Genomic DNA, 16,977 nt, shown 5'->3' on the forward strand with positions numbered 1-16,977 from the left:
CGACAGTGGAGCTAAGAATAAAAACTCAAGATAACAATTTTTAAATAAAAGAATGGAAATGGTTTATTGAATATTTACAGATAAATGATAAACAGATAAAAAATATTGGTTATTGTAATAACCGGCAGTTTCATAACAGTATATATTTAAAGAAGATGAATAAATGAGCAAATTAAGTTAATTTGGATAATAATAATAATAATAATAATAATAATAATAATAATAATTATTATTTATTTATACCCCGCCCATCTGGCCGGGTTCCCCCAGCCACTCTGGGCGGCTTCCAACAAAACACTAAAATACAGAAATCCATCAAACATTAAAAGCTTCCCTAAACAGGGCTGCCTTGAGATGCCTTCTAAAGGTCTGGTAATTGTTGTTCTCTTTGACCTCTAGTATGCAGATGATATTAAAAACAAATTTAAGGAACGGCAGAAGGAGGGGGAAGGAACTTAAGTTTTGAAATGCTAAAATGATTGTAAAATTAGTGAAATGTATAAAATTAGTGAAATATATAAAATTAGTGAAATATATAAAATTAGTGAAATATATAAACTTGAAAAGTATAAATAAATAAACAAAATATATATAAAAAAGATTTCTGAAATTGCAGGGGGTTGGACTAGATGACCCTGGTGGGTCCCTTCCAATTCTTCAATTCTATTATACTTTCTCAACCTTGGGCCACCCAGGATTACAACTCCCATCACCCTTGACCCCTGGTCCTTCTAGCTAGGGATGGTGGGAGTTGTAGTCTTCTTGTGATGGTGAGGCTATCCAAGGTGGAGTGTTTCTCCCTCTACCTTTCTATCTCTAGGTTCGCCACGGGGAGAGGAGCCACTTCCGGCAGCCGTCTGAGGGCGAAGGGCTACTTCCGCCCGGACGTCGGGTGCTTCTCAGCTGCTTCCGGGGATCTAAGATGGCGGTGGTGCTGTCGCTGCCGCTAGCGGCGGAAGGGTCTCCCGAAGCCATGGCGGACTGAACGGCGGCGGCTCGCCCCGGGGAAACGGGCTCCCTCGTCCCATGCTCGCCCAGGTTGGGTGTGAGGGTGTCCGAAGGGGCGGGAAGCGGTGCTCGCCTGGGCCGTGTGTCGCTGCAGGAGGGAGAGGGGAAGGTTTCCGTGGCGGTGGAAGGGGCGCTGGTTGCTGGGGGCGAGTTGGGTTGCTAGGGCCGCGCTTGCTGGGTTGGTTGGTAGGGAGAGAGGGTCCCTCGTCCGCTCGCGCATCTGCGAGGACTCGGCCACTTTGGTGGGGGGGGGCATCGCCTGCATTTTGGAGCTCCCTGCCTGAGGAGATCAAGCAGGCGCCTTTCCCTTCACTCTTTCTGCGACGCCTGCTGAAATAATCATAATCATAAAAAATATGATTTATACCCCGCCCACCTGGCTGGGTTTCAACAGCCACTCTGGGCCGCTCCAAACAGAATATTAGAAACACGAAAAAACATCAAACATTAAAAACTTCCCTAAACAGGGCTGCCTTCAGATGTCTTCTAAAAGTCAGGTACTGTAGTTGTTTATTTCCTTGACATCTGAAGGAGGGTGTTCCACATGGCCACTAATGAAAAGGCCCTCTGCCTGGTTCCCTGTAACCTCACTTCTCACAGGGAGGGAACCGCCAGAAGGCCCTCGGAGATGGACCTCAGTGTGTCTGGGCTGAATGATGGGGGTGGAGACGCTCCTTTAGGTATACTGGGCCGAGGCCGTTTAGGGATTCCTGTTTAGGCAAAAGCCAGATGTTTAGAAAGCTGGGGAAACTTTAACCTGCTTTAGCTTCTTAACTGTTGGTATGTTTGGTATGTAGGGGTGTGAACATTTCTCGATTTTGTTGTCTTATCTTTCATGGCTGTAGCCAGGATTTTTGTTGGGGGTGCAGGCCTTTTTGTGGGGAGGGGAACCTCAGTTTGCTATGTATTTTTATTGATTTTTATTGCCCCTCTCTGCCCCCCCCCCCCCGGCTACACCTATGTTATCTTTTCACAAACCTCTTTGAGGTTTTGGTTTTTTAAAAAAAAAAAAAGATCAAGCAGTGTATAAATTTTTGAAATATGTGCATACAAGACACATACAGAAAAAGCTGTAGGCTTTTCTCTGGTTCCTTTCCACTCTCTTAGTCCAGTCTAAGGTGAGCCACCTGCACAGTTGTTCTTAGTCCTGGTGCCCGAGATCCTTTAAACTGGAGATGCCAGGGGTTCACAGCCATTGTTTGAAAAAGAGTCAGCGTTTGGATGAATTCTCCCATTTGCTCTTTACAGCTTAGCGTCCCTTAAACATTTTTCCTTGACACATCTCATACAGCTAGCATGAAGGGTTGAGTCAGACAGACAGACAGAGCAGGAGGTGGGGGTAACATGAGTCTTGTTTGCAAATGCATTGATTTGGGCTTTAAAATGTTTGGGCCCTTTGGGCTTCCTTAGTTTGGGCTTCTCCAATGTGCTCTGGCTCCTTTCTTTGGCCCTACTCCGCCCCCTCTGGCCAGGTGGCGGGTCATAGGCCAAAGCGCTCAGGTGGGTGGCACCAGCCAGGTAAGCCCCCCCGCGGTGTCGCAAACCCTGCCCACCAGAAGGCAGGGGTGAGGGCGGATATTGTTAGTGAGATTCTCACCCTTGTTTCTGATGGTTCCGCAGTTCTGCTTCCCTGGCGAGGCACATGGAAGTTTCATCCCAACCCCCCACAGAAGACACAGTCTGCACTGGTCCCAGCTGTTAAATGAATTCCGTGTCACCCACCTCAGTGCAGTACTTAAGCCAGGATGAGCTGCGCCACTCAGACGGAAGGCAACTCTTTAATCCCAGGTCCAGCAGTCAAGGGGGGAACTACCCAGGCCTTTTCCCCGGAGGGGGTGCCGCACGCAGCCAACATAGTGAGCCTGACGAAGTGGACAAGATCAAAAGCAAGCTCTTCTCTGTCTGGAACAATGTGAAATATGGTGAGTCATACTTACGGTTGTTGCATGGAAATGAAGGGAAATAATCTTTCTTCTGCTTAGTCCTCCACTTGACAAGTTTAAATAATGTTTGTGCTTCCTTTAAGAGGGAAAACCCCACCAAAGGTGGCATACAATTGAATTACAGCATCGTACAATTATATAAATATTATAAGCTAGAAAAATGAACCATAAACTTCTGGCCCCAATATTCCAAAATATAGTAGCAGGTTCTGGTTTTAAGTCAGAACAAAAAGGGGGATAGTGGTTGACCCCCCCCAATATGATTTATAACACATCCTTATCTTAAAAAATGAACAATTGAAAATTGTTTATTGAGAAAGCTTTGTTAGCCACTAATCATTGATGTTGTTATAAATTAATTAATAAGTTCCCTTAAAGGGAAATCAGCCTCATAAGGAGGACTGAAATCTTCTAAGGAGCAGGTAGACCTAGGCTCCTTTTGGTCGGGATAAAATAACAAAGACCAAAACCCAGGGTTTGTAAAGCAAAGCGTGATCTTTATTTTTTAAAAAAAGTTATGTTATAACAGAGGTCCCGGTCCCCCCCAATGCAGAGATGGCAAGAAGAACCTTGAACGAAAGAACATTTTTCCTTATATACCTTTTGCTGTACATGTAGGTGGATGGAGGGTGGGAAGGGGAGATTAACATTTTCAGTAAACAGAGTACTTGTGAAATAAAAAAATTCCTTCAGTAGCACCTTAAAGACCAACTAAGTTTTTATTTTGGTATGAGCTTTCGTGTGCATGCACACTTCTTCAGAAGAAGTGAAGAAATATCTGAAGAAATGTGCATGCACACGAAAGCTCATACCAAAATAAAAACTTAGTTGGTCTTTAAGGTGCTACTGAAGGAATTTTTTTATTTTACTTCGACCCAGACCAACACGGCTACCTACCTGTAACCAGAGTACTTGTGAGTTCAGTAAACAGAGTACTTGTGAGCTCTATCTGTGAATCTTCTGGAAATGGCACCCTGATTATTCTGGAGATGGCTCGATGTCTCTGAATTTGTCAAGATGTAAATGCAAGTATTGTTGGTAAGCCTTTGGGTGTGAGGAGGCATTAACATGAAATCCTGTCTATCCTGTTTTCTATATACCCTGTTTCCCCTTTTTTAATACGTAGTCATAAAGTAAGCCATGGCAGGGTTTTTAAGTATTTGAGAAATATAAGACATACCCCGAAAATAAGCCATACTTCCGCGCCGCGGAAACCAACCTCCACAGGCACCTCCACTCACAGAGTCACTCCATGCAGCCAGCACTGCAGGAGCGCGATCAGCTATGATGAGGCGCTCCAAGAGCTCCGCTTAACAGCTGAACGCGCTCCCGCTTGGCTGGCTGCATCCCCGCGCTCTGCCTTCTCGTCCACCGCCATCCCTGCCACTTCCGTGCTTGCCGCCACTGCTGGGCTCACTGCTTCTTCCTTGCCTGGCCCGGCCAAGGAGCTTGGAGCGCCCTGCAGCGGCGGGCGGAGCGCATGAGCCAGCGGCCTCTGCCTGGCCCGGCCAAAGACGCCTGCCACCCCGCCACCCGGAACTGGGGGCTGCTGCAGCGCCGAGCACTCAAGACAGCCCAGCAGCGCCCTGAGCCAGCGCCCTGAACCGTAAAAACCGTACCGGTAATAAAAAATATAAGACATCCCACCGAAAGTAAGCCACCCTGTGTTTTTTGAGGGGGGGGAAAGTTATAAGACGGTGTCTTATAAAGGGGGAAACACGGTAACTTGTTAGTTCTTAGTTTGTCTTTTCCTGGGTAGCCTGGCCATTCCTTTGAGATGGAAATCACTTTAATTCTTGAGACATTGAGAAAGTTCCTTCACCCCCCTTCTCTCCTTGCAGAGGAACACCTGGTCAAAATGGTGTCAGTCAGGCCTGTCTTCCTGTGCTGCTTCAGACATGTGCCTGTACATTCACGTACAAGTTTATGAACAATTATTATATAATATATATAACCTTAAAATTCTTACAACAATGTCTAAAATCTTAAACCAGAAATTAAACATGTATGCATCTCAATTGTGTTTTAATCAGGTTTTTAACTTAATGTTTATTTTAATTTTTAAAATGTTTTAAATAGTTGTTTTGAACTATTTTTGTTTCATTTTTTAAAAACCATGGAATTAAATACTAAATTGGCAATGTGCTAGTTTTAGCATACAGTGGCATAGAAGGTATGGCTCTGGGAGTACTCAGTAGAATTATTGTTGTTGTTGTTTAGTCGTTTAGTCGTGTCCGACTCTTCGTGACCCCATGGACCATAGCACGCCAGGCACTCCTGTCTTGCACTGCCTCCCGCAGTTTGGTCAAACTCATGTTCGTAGCTTCGAGAACACTGTCCAACCATCTTGTCCTCTGTCGTCCCCTTCTCCTAGTGCCCTCAATCTTTCCCAACATCAGGGTCTTTTCCAAGGATTCTTCTCTTCTCATGAGGTGGCCAAAGTATTGAAGCCTCAGCTTCACGATCTGTCCTTCCAGGGAGCACTCAGGGCTGATTTCCTTAAGAATGGATAGGTTTGATCTTCTAGCAGTCCATGGGACTCTCAAGAGTCTCCTCCAGCACCATAACCCTTCATGGATCAATGCCTTGTCGTGGCGAAGGGGCTTGAATAACTCGGAGAAGCTATGAGCTATGCCATGCAGGGCCACCCAAGATGGACAGGTCATAGTGGAGAGTTTTGACTAAACGTGATCCACCTGGAGAAGGAACTGGCAAGCCACTCCAGTATCCCTGCCAAGAAAACTCCATGGACAAAGACAACAGGCATATAAAAGTAGAATTATTAGCACTTGGCTTTGTATGATTTTGGGAGACCCAGGATACCCTCAGATTTCAGTGTCATAAGACTTGTGGGTAGATGTTGTCTTTGAGAATCAAGATGGCCCCAAACATCAAGACAGTTTGTAGCCTGCACTCTTGAGAGGCCTGGTTTGCATGTTGGCCTTTGTCTTCTTGTGCCATGAAGTGACTTCCTTTATTTGTGCTGCAAGAGCTCCTCTGAAATTCCTCCATATGTTGAGATCTGGAATTCTGCCATGTCCTCTGGGATATGGCAAATCTCCAGGTCTTGCAACAAAAGCATTCATTCATTCATTGACAAAAGGCACTTTCATGCCAAGCTCACCCAAAATCCCTTTTCAGATTTGGAGGCTGAGCCCAGGCTTTTGATATGTCAGTATTTGTTTCTGAGAACAGCTGCCAAGTGTGTTTTTACACAAAGAGCAGAGAGAAAATGTGTGTAGGAGGCTTACACACCTTGAACAAATAGGGTTAGCCTTACTGGTCATGGGGTGGGGAGGATAATATGATTTGGAAAGCAGGTTCTACTTCTGTTTTCCTGTCATATTGCCATTAGCCTCTGCTGGGCTAATAAAGCTGCCATCTCTTGCACGCTTTTCTAGTGGGTTTGAGAACACCTCCCCTGCCAGCTTCTGCATTAGCTCCTTGAATCATGGCTGTGGAGAGTGAATGTGAGCACAGATCTATCTGGGTTAGTGAAAATGCCCTATTAAATTCTACTTAGAACACTGATTGTGTGTTTTGTGTTTACAGATAAGGATTTCATATCTCACCCCATGACCTTTAAAAACTAATCCAAGAGGCAGGGGTGGGGTTGGAGAGATTCAGTTCTGCTTTCCTTTTATGTAATGTTTAACTTGATTGCTTTATTCTGGCGGTGGGAGCAGAAATCCACCGTATCGTCCCTCCCTGTATTTTATTTCTCCTGCATTAAGAGCACCTACTTTCTGTGATTCCAGGTAGCTTCTCTTGTCAGGCTTGTCAGGAATGAACAGGGGCAATTTGGATGGGGTTGCTTTTAATCTGTAGTTGAAGGGCTGAAAAAAAATAAAACATTTATAGTGCTCTTTCTACACATGAGCCCTGAGCTACAGCACAGTGTAGAATTCCCCATTGCAGGCTCATGCTGGTGAATACTTTATCTGTTCATTTAAGTATTTATAAACCACACTCCTGCAAAATAAATAAATAAATGCCATACAAAAGATACAATAATAAGAATGTCAATAAAGCATCAGTAAAAACTTCCATAAGTTGTGGTTGGTTAAAAGAAAATTCCCATTTCAAAGGCCTGTCTAAATAACACCAGGTGAGATTTAACAATATCTGCCCTCACCCCACCCTTCAGGTGGGCGGGGTTTGCGACAGGGGGGGGGGCTTACCTGGCTGGTGCCACCCACCTGAGCGCTTTGGCCTATGACCCGCCACCTGGCCAGCTAGGACAAAGGACGCCTGGCCAGAGGGGGCGGAGTAGGGCCAAAGAAAGGAGCCAGAGCACATTGGAGAAGCCTCTTTGATTTAACAAAGTTCTTACATGTGCAGAGCGAGATTTGTTCATGCAGGCTGTTCTTGGAGAGACACTCCCAACTACAGCCATGCAGTCACACAAGTGAAGACTGAGGTGGATGTGAGAACGCAAACTGCAGTAAATCGCATTTGAAGGGTGGCTTCTAGTGCATTGGTGGATGTTAATTGGTGGGTAAGCTCTATGGAAGGCAACATCTTAAGCATAGGTGTGCAGATTGTTATGCAATCAGGGTGGGTGTGGGGAGTTCTGCCACTGGAGGCCTCTGGTTTGGAGGCCAGGTCAAGCCCGGATCTCCGTACCAACCCGCAGGAAGGAAGTGGAGGCTCAGTGTTGAATGCCGCATGGTTTGTAACAAACCTACCTGTCTCCTTTTCCTCCTGAGGTTGGACGGTCAAGACCAAAACTAATTTCAGCAAGCTTTCCCCAGTCTACCTCTTTGGACACATCTACCGCTTTGAACGTGAAGGTGAGTGGTTTGGGAGGCAGGGTGGAGGGGATTCCCAGAACTTGGGTTCATTTTCGTTTTACAATGGTATTGTGCAGTTCCTTTGTGCAACTCTTCCTCTGACCCCCAACAAGACACTATTGATTTGGTGCGAAATCCCTCAGTCGATGACAATGGATGCATTTCTGACAGTACAGCTAGACAAGGCGGGTGGGGAACTGGATCTGCCCAACAGATCCTTTGTGGGCCAGATTGGACATGATCACCCACCTGATGATCGTGTTTGCGAAAAACTGCATTAGGGAGCAGGTGCTCTGAATTGTCGGGACTTCTTAGGGCCATGCAGGACTTGGTGAGAGCCCTTTTTGGGAACTGGCTGACTGCTTGTAGCACAGCCAGCCTAGCCAATGCACAATCAGGGCTTTGGCACTCACATTTGTGCACTGGCAGCCTCAGCTCCACCTGCCCATAAGATGTCAGGTGCGGGGCAGGTGAGCATGGTTTGGGGGAAACAACCTCACAGGCCAAACTGAGACCTGTGCTGGTCCTGAACTTCCCCATCCATGAGCCAGAGGGTCTCCCTGCAAATATGGCTGGGGGCGTTGTGATGCACAAAGGAAAAGTTCTGCCTCTGGGCTCGTTTGTGTGCTGCTGCTGTTGGCTGGGCCTCTTCCTTACCAGTCTCTGTTCTGCCTCACAGAGGATGTGGAGTGCTTTCAGAAGGACTTTGCCTCGCGCATCTGGCTAACCTACCGACGGGAATTCCAGCAGTTAGAAGGCACTATGTGGACCACTGACTGCGGCTGGGGCTGCATGCTGCGCAGTGGTCAGATGCTGCTGGCTCAGGGTCTCGTCGTCCATTTCCTTGGCAGAGGTGAGAGACACAGCTCTGTGTGCAACATGTTGTGAGGGGATCCCTCTCGCCCGCCCCTTCCCATTCCCCTGTCCCATCTTAAAGCATGCATTCACGCATGCAGATATCTGCAGTGTGCCCCAAAATCACGGAGCGTCCCAAAGAGCCATCTAATCTGAACAGCCCTTCCTCCCATTGCACCTGCCACCCCACCCCAAGATCGGCAATTGAAGGAAAGTTGAGCAGTGGAAAAGTTTTTTTGCAGAGCAAATAGCACTACGAGTTGTGCTTAGTTGATTTTACTTGCAAAGCCAAAAGACTTGGGCTACCAGATTCAACCGACATCCCAATCAAAATGTAGGCTATAATTATTTGCAATCTTGGGCAAGTGAAATGGCCTTGCATTTGGGATGTTTCAGTGTTTGGGTGGTTAATGGGAATGAAGGGTGCCCAAGTCCTTAGCCTGCTTTTTGGTTTTTTTATTCCGCTTTTCAGATTGGACCTGGTCAGATGCCCTTTATGCCCCCAGTTTGGCGGAGATGGAGCCCATGAAAGCCACCCCTCTGCCCTGCCCCAGCACAGCTAACCTGCGCCAGGTCCCACCTATCCCTACTGACAGGAGCAGGGGACCCTGGGAGCTGCAGGCCCCTAGGCGCACCTGCAGTTTTGATGAACTGGAAAAGGAGCGTTACCACCGGAAGATTATCTCATGGTTTGCTGATCGGCCTCAAGCACCCTTTGGAATTCACCGTTTGGTTGATCTGGGGCACAGTTCAGGGAAGAAAGCAGGGGACTGGTATGGGCCTTCTATTGTAGCCCACATAATCAGGTGAGAGGTGATAAGACACAAGAAATGATTTGACTTCCAGGAAATAAGGGGGGGGTGAGGGCGTTAGATTTTGGCACATTCTCACCAGGCATCTTTGTGCAATGGGGTGGGGCGAATTGCCAGCCTCAATGAGGAGGCCTATATTTGTTGTAAAAGCTCATTTGCCACGTGTTTCTGCCAATTATTGCATGGCTATGCTTAGTGCACAAGACAAATAAAGATGCTTGGCCAGATTTGGCAGTGCAAAGGCTTTCAAATCCACAGAACATCCAGAACTGGCCTGCCTCTGCCACCCCATTTTGACTTGGGTGTGGATCATCTCACTGCATACGGCATCGGGCGAGTCAAAGTTTAAGCCATGAGAACAGGCAAAGGTTTTATCTCGTGAATGGGACCACAGCGTTAAAATTAAGAGACGAGTCTTGGCCTGCTGCCAAGGTTTGCAATCAAAGGAGAATATGTGTCCCTCCAGAATGTTAACTTGTGTATTTCTGCACTGTGTGTGTATGTGGTCCTGACCTAGATAGAATCATAGAGTTGGAAGAGACCACAAGGGCCATCCAGTCCAACCCCCTGCCAAGCAGGAAACACCATCAAAGCATTCCTGACGGATGGCTGTCAAGCCTCCGCTTAAAGACCTCCAAAGAAGGAGACTCCTTGGCAGCAAGTTCCACTGTCGAACAGCTCTTACTGTCAGGAGGTTCTTCCTAATGTTTAGGGGGAATCTTCTTTCTTGTAGCTTGAATCCATTGCTCCGTGTCTGCTTCTCTGGAGCAGCAGAAAACAACCTTTCCCCCTCTTCTATATGACATCCTTTAATATATTTGAACATGGCTATCATATCACCCCTTAACCTTCTCTTCTCCAGGCTAAACATACCCAGCTCCCTAAGCCGTTCCTCATAAGGCATTGTTTCCAGGCCTTTGACCATTTTGGTTGCCCTCCTCTGGACACGTTCCAGCTTGTCAGTATCCTTGAACTGTGGTGCCCAGAAGTGGACACAGTATTCCAGGTGAGGTCTACCCAGAGCGGAATATAGTGGTACTATTACTTCCCTTGATCTAGATGCTATACTCCTATTGATGCAGCCCAGAATTGCATTGGCTCTTTTAGCTGCTGCATCACACTGTTGACTCATGTCAAGTTTGTGGTCTACCAGGACTCCTAGATCCTTTTCACATGTACTGCTCTCATGCCAGGTGTCGCCCATCCTGTATTTGTGCCTTTCATATTTTTTTTGCCCAAGTGTAGTACTTTACATTTCTCCCTGTTAAAATTCCTCTTGTTTGCTTTGGCCCAGTTGTCTAATCTGTTAAGGTCATTTTGAAGTGTGATCCTTTCCTCTGGGGTATTAGCCACCCCTCCCAAATTGGTGTCATCTGCAAACTTGCTCAGGATGCCCTCAAGCCCATCATCCAAGCCCATTTCAACAAAGCCCATTTCAGGAACAGTGGGTCTTTTCTGCCTCCCTCCCTCCCTCCCTCCCTCCCTTGTGTGTTGATCCAGCAGTGTTTAGTCAGCCTGCCTTTGAGCCTTTAGCACTTTGGCGTTGTTGTTGTTTTGCTAAGGGGGGGGGGGGGGTTGAGGGAATTTTGCCAAGCATCAAAAGCAAAGGAGCCCTGAAGCTGACAGACGGAAGCTAGACTTCGGAAGCTAGAAATCTATAGCTGCTTCCTTTTGTCCTCAATCCTCTGGTGGTGGTCTTGCAGGGATGAGGCTGGCTGGAGAGGGGGGTCGGGAGGCAACGCTGTGTCCAACTGAAGTGCACCTTCTCCCCCCTGCAGGAAAGCAGTGGATTGCTGTTCGGAAGCAGGCAACCTCGCGGTGTATGTGTCTCAGGACTGCACAGGTAAAAGGAGCTGAATGGGGGTGGGGGGTAAGCAGCCCTGCCTGCAATTCATGAAGCACCTGGTAGGTCACAGCCCAGGTAGCTGGGCTGAGATCCCCTTGGTTGCAGGACCTGAATTCCTTGCTCTGCTGCTTCCCATAGTGTACAAAGATGATGTGGCCAACCTGGCCAATAGAAGCAAGGACAGGACCGCGTGGGACCCTGCCGCCGAATGGAAAGCAGTCATCATCCTGGTGCCCATGCGACTAGGGGGAGAGACATTTAACCCCGCCTACGTGGACTGTGTTAAGGTGAGTTACGAATAGGTGTGAGGTGGACTCTGGGACTCAAGTGGGCACATCCTTGTTGGAATCCAGGCTGATGCCTCATTCTTCTCCCAAGCCAGGAGCAGGAAAAGAGAGGCAGACCTGGTGGGGGTGTCTTTTTGGCTCTATGGGTTGCGCTGTGGTCTAAACCACGGAGCCTCTTGGGCTTGCCGATCGGAAGGTCGGCGGTTCAAATCCTCATGACTGGGTGAGCTCCCTTTGCTCTGTCCCAACTTCTGCCAATCTAGCAGTTCGAAAGCATTCCAGTGCAAGTAGATAAATAGGTACTACTGTGGCGGAAAGGTAAATGGCATTTCCGTGTGCTCTGGTTTCTGTCCTGGTGTTCCATTGTGCCAGAAGCGGCTTAGTCATGTTGACCACATGACCCAGAAAGCTGTCTGTGGACAAATGCCAGCTCCCTTGTCCTGGAAGTGAGATGAGCGCCACAACCCCATAGTCGCCTTTAACTGGACCTAATCGTCCAGGGGTCCTTTACTTCTTTGGCTCTATGGGATAGAATGAAAATGTAACTGTTCTTTAAGGAGGATTATGCCCATTCTTTGGATTGAAGGGTGGGGTGGGAGGTTCCTTTGCTGTGTAATGACGGCCAAGTTGGGTAGCCAAGACAGAGAAACTGCTTCTTCTGAATGTAACAACTCAAGAAGAGCAGTGAATAAAACATGTTTGACGACTTGCCTCCGCACCCAAGTGCACTTACTAGTTGCGTTCCTCTTGCCCTGCACAATGCCCAAAGTAGGTGGTGGAGTTTAGTGTCTCTCCAGGTCATTCTGCATCAGGGCATACCACAGAGTAGAATCACAGACTTGTGGAGTTGGAAGGAACCGCCAGGGTCATATAGTCCAACCTCCTGTAATGCAGGAATCTTTTGCCCAACATGGGGCTCAAACCAATGGCCCTGAGATTAAGAGTATCATGCTCTACCGACTGAGCTATTTGTTTCCTTCCATCACTGGGCGACCCCTTGGAAAAGGAAGCTGGTCGAAGGTGGTGTGATTTAAGTTCCTTTGTTGTGCAGGAACTTCTGAGGCTGGATTTCTGTATTGGGATCATTGGAGGAAAACCAAGGCATTCTCTGTACTTCGTTGGATATCAAGGTAATAGACTTCATTGCTGAGGTGCAGAAATATCTGCTCTCCCCTCTCCTCCAGATGTTGGGTTATTACGTGCTGCTTTACTTTTTCGCAACAAGGGCAGGCACCCCAAATTTTCCACCAAAATGGTTAGCGTGACATCCATTTCTGTAATTGCATACATTTTGATCCATCCTTTGTCACTCTTGGATGCTCAATATGGACCAAAATGCAATTGCAGAAGTTACTGAATGTAAGTTAACATGCAGAACGTTGCCATTTTTGTTATTGGTCATTGTTTCAAACATTGGAACTCGAACATCACAAACCCGGAAGTAGGTGTTCCGGTTTGCGAACTTTGCCTCGGAAACCAAACGTCCAGCACGGCTTCTGATTGGCTGCAGGACGCTCCTGCAGCCAATCGGAAGCCGCACCTTGGTTTCTGAACATTTCGGAAGTCAAACAGATTTCTGGAACGCATTCTGTTCGAAAACCAAGGCACGACTGTAATGATAAGCCAGATTCTCACCATTCTTTAGTGTCAGATTCTGCAAAACTTTGTGATGGGTTTTAAGATGCCAGTTGTGGTTAACCATCTTGCTACTCAGCTGCCTTTGCAGTCTTAGTTCTTAAAACCAGGGGGAGGGAACCCCCTTTCTCTCAGCAGGTCCAAGTGGGCTTACTAGATTATGACCATTGTTTGCTCCTTCATTATAGCCATGTGTAAACATTTCCTAGTGGTGCAGAGTTTAAAGGAGCCCCTTCCTCCCTCATACCCCCACCACTCTCATTCATAAGACAAGATAGGATCCATAATTGATCTCCCACTTCTCTTGTCTTCCAGATGACACACTTCTGTTCCTGGACCCGCATTATTGCCAGCTCTTTGTGGACACCACTAAGGAGAATTTCCCCCTGGAGGTAAGCATCTGCTTAGAGCTCCAGGATGGCATGGGGGCTAATATGTATCATTGCACCTTAGGCACAACTGTGGCAAAATAGTTAACCTTGCATCCAGTGTGGAGAGTTTACAGCTTAACTGCCAAATCATAAATGTGTTTTGTCGCTAAAAAGTGAGGAAACATAATAGCCCTTTTAAGAGAAGAATGGTAAAAAGTAAGTAGCCCAAGCAAGAGCTGGTGTTACATTTATTTCTGACACTTGCAGAAGGAACAAAACTGGGCAAGGCATATTTTCATCAGTGGAGTAAAAAACTAAAGGCATCTTAATTTCCCCTCAAGGTCAGTTCTGATACTTATGAATTCTCTTCATGGAGGAGAAACAGAGAAGAATCATTGGGTCTATATGCTCCAGATGCATTTTTAAAACACGTTTTGAGATGCGGGGTGATATTGAAGACTTTACTTGTGCAAGATAAATTCTCCACTTGATTTTCCTTCTTGGCTGAGACACACCCACACCCACACACCCTGGTTGAACTTTAGGCACTTGGTGAACACACTCTGAAATTTCAGCAGGCATTTTGAACAAGCTTTTCTGACTTCATGGCTGATTTTAACTGATCTTTTGCAACCTCATTGTACACCGCTTAGAAGCTACGGTGCTCAGCGGTGTATAAATTGGCGATACTAAATGCGTAGTCTCTGGGTCACTTTGATGTGAGACAGCTCTGCTGCATCCTCTTTTTCCCCCCAGTCCTTCCACTGCAACTCACCCCGGAAAACAGCCTTCAGCAAGGTGGATCCCAGCTGCACCATTGGCTTCTATGTCAGCCACAGAAGAGAGTTTGAGGGCCTGTGCATGGAATTGACACAGGTGAGGGTTATATTTGCCTTGGGGCAACCCCAAGCCCTGCCAGTGGGGCCAGCTTTGAATTGATGTGCGGATCTGACAAAACTCCACACTCCCAGGGTTTAGTGGGAGCGGGGTTTGCAGAATTCTGAAATGTGGAAATGTTGAGGGCGAGGATCTGGTTGAGGTGATTTGAGGCAGTGATGGAAGTACAGTCGTACCTTGGAAGCCGAACGCCTTGGCACTTGTACATTTTGGCTCCCGCATGCTGCAAACCCAGAAGAGAGTGTACCGGTTTGCGAACGTTCTTTGGAACCCGAACGTCCGGCGCGGCTTCTGTGGCTTCTGATTGGCTGCAGGAGCTTCCCTGTTCATGGGCATTGCGAGCTATGGTTTTTTTTTTAATGATAGCTCACAAACTGAGAGGAAGATGTACAAATTCTTTCGTACAGGGGTTCTACCACAAGGTGTAAGATCCCTGTGATTCTTCCCTGTACTTGGACCATCACGAAACAGAGAAGAAATAGACTCTAGCTATATTTTGTTCTGGCATAAAGACCTCCTGTTGTCTCTGCCTCAAGTAATCGGATTGTGCCAATTGTCCTCCTTTGTGTCTACTGCAGGTCCTCAATTCTGCGGCTGCCAAAGAGAAATACCCCATGTTCTCCATTGTAGATGGCTGCGCTCAGGACTATGGTTTAGAAGAGCTCTGTTCCCGATTCTCCCAGCAAACAGTGCAAGGGCAGCGGCCCAGCAAGAGGGGCAGGGCAAAAAAGGCAACCACAGAGGATTTTGTCGTCTTATGATCGCTGGCAAGGCAGCCCCAACACCACTGACATATTTATTTTTATTTATGTAGATGCCTACGGCAGCCCTCTCCCTTTTTGATCCAGGAGAGAGAGAGAGAGAGAGAGTCCCTGTGTCACTCTTGCAGTGACTGTCTTCTGCTACTCTAGCCTGTAGCAGTCAGGTAGCACTCCATGTAAGAGGCTGCAACTGAAATGTCTTGTGGGGATTACCAAACTCCTCGATCGTTAGGATGCTGCTAAAAGGAAGTCAAGACACTGGAATAAGCCTGCAGAACATGGGCAAGCGATATTGAGCACTGAAATGACTGTACAATGGCAAGAGCCAAGGCAGCTCACAGAGTGAGGAGAGGGAAACCTTTAGCAAGGTGGTTCTGGGTTGGTTTTCTAAAAGTAGGTTTCTGTCTATTCGACTGAGAGTTCAAGGCAGCTTCATCAACTACACAGAGAACTCAGTCCTGAACTCAGGACCAGGCTATTAACCTGTGCATTATTGCGCCCAAGTTGAGGTTCTTTGCTCCTCTTGCTTGTGTGGTTGCTTCTCCCCATCAATTTGTTTCAGTGCACTCCTTAGGCCCATAAAAGAAGAGGGAGGGGCACAGCTTGTCTTGTCTATTTTTTAATTGAGGTGTATGTATAGAGACAAATCTATAAGTATTCACTTAAATTGAGGGATGAAGACTTTACGAGCTAGACGTTGTTCACTGGAACAGGTGGCTGGGGAAGAACGAAAGAAGCACAAGACCTGTCTGGTTAATGATGTATTGGGTGGACTTGAATAATTAGTATTATGACATGGTTTCAAATTGTAGAGGAAGGTCTCCCTTAGGAAGGAGGCTAAGGAAGAGTGGAGGGGACAGTTCAGGTTAGTATCAGGTGAGAATAGGATTCCCTACAGAGATGCATCCCTGGGATAGATAGAGCCTTGCATATTGGTTGAGTGATCTGTGGCAAAAGGGTATTAAACAACCACCTGTATACTTTACCCTGGATACAGTTGCTTGAATTCTCTTTCCCCTCCCTGCACTTCCTCCTGCCTTATCAGTCTTTCTTCAGCAGCTGCTAGAGCAAAGGTTAGACTGACAACTCTCAGAAGTGGGCTTGGGTGCTCTTCTGCCAGTGACTGCTTTTCTTAACTCAGGTGTGTTTGCGGTCAGCCAGGTTTGCTGTGCGGATGACTCTGCTGGCAACCCGGACTCCCCCCTTCAGAGGCAACACTCCTCCTTTCAGATCGGTTTGATCAATAAAAGCTCTGCTCCAACAGGTGTACTCTTATGGTGTAGCTTTTCATTGACCTTGGCTACGACTCGGGAACCAGTTTACTGGCAAAAATCCTTGCTTCTCCAAACCAAAGACCGCCTGGTCCAACCTGTAGTGGCCAGTTAGATGCCCACAAACAGGGTACAAGCCAGCGGCGGAGCTAGCCACCCGGGCACCCGGGACATCGCACATGCTGTGCACCCAGGGCGGGGCGATATTCTTCAGAGAAGCTGGTAAAATGTGGTTTGGACTAGGTTACTGTTAGGTGGATTTGCAACTGGTTGACTGACTGGACCCAAAGAAAAACTCATTCATGGTTCCTCATCATCCTGGACGAAAGTGCCAAGTGGGGTGCTGTCCTGGGCTCGTCGTCATTCATCGTCTCTCTAAGCAACATGGATAAATAAATTGAGGGGTTGCTCATCAAATTTGCAGACAACACCACATTGGGAGGGGTATCTAATGGTGCAGAAGACAGAATTGGGATTCAATATGACCTTAACAGATTG

The 16,977-nt window shown here is 47.2% G+C and overlaps 1 protein-coding gene across 1 annotated transcript; it reads left to right on the forward strand.

Annotated features, from left to right (window-relative positions):
- Positions 1-901: 901 nt before the first annotated feature.
- Positions 902-16,477, forward strand: ATG4D (autophagy related 4D cysteine peptidase). Its single transcript, XM_035141251.3, has 11 exons — positions 902-1,038; positions 2,629-2,930; positions 7,661-7,744; positions 8,424-8,597; positions 9,072-9,405; positions 11,190-11,254; positions 11,396-11,544; positions 12,596-12,674; positions 13,495-13,571; positions 14,307-14,426; positions 15,026-16,477. Exons 2-11 carry the CDS (start codon positions 2,711-2,713, stop codon positions 15,206-15,208), a joined length of 1,485 nt encoding a protein of 494 aa, XP_034997142.3. The 5' UTR covers positions 902-1,038; positions 2,629-2,710; the 3' UTR covers positions 15,209-16,477.
- Positions 16,478-16,977: the final 500 nt, after the last annotated feature.

This window comes from Zootoca vivipara, chromosome 15 (genome assembly GCF_965207765.1).
Source record: "Zootoca vivipara chromosome 15, rZooViv2.hap1.1, whole genome shotgun sequence".
In the NCBI taxonomy this organism is placed as follows: Eukaryota; Metazoa; Chordata; class Lepidosauria; order Squamata; family Lacertidae; genus Zootoca; species Zootoca vivipara.

What these genes read in the sequence shown, in the direction of transcription:
- ATG4D (XM_035141251.3), top strand. Translation starts at nt 2,711, where the DNA reads ATGAATTCCGTGTCACCCACCTCAGTGCAGTACTTAAGCCAGGATGAG. An exon ending in TGTGTCTCAGGACTGCACAG is followed by an intron (nt 11,255 to 11,395) that starts GTAAAAGGAGCT and finishes TGCTTCCCATAG; the next exon opens with TGTACAAAGATGATGTGGCC. An exon ending in TGTGCATGGAATTGACACAG is followed by an intron (nt 14,427 to 15,025) that starts GTGAGGGTTATA and finishes TGTCTACTGCAG; the next exon opens with GTCCTCAATTCTGCGGCTGC.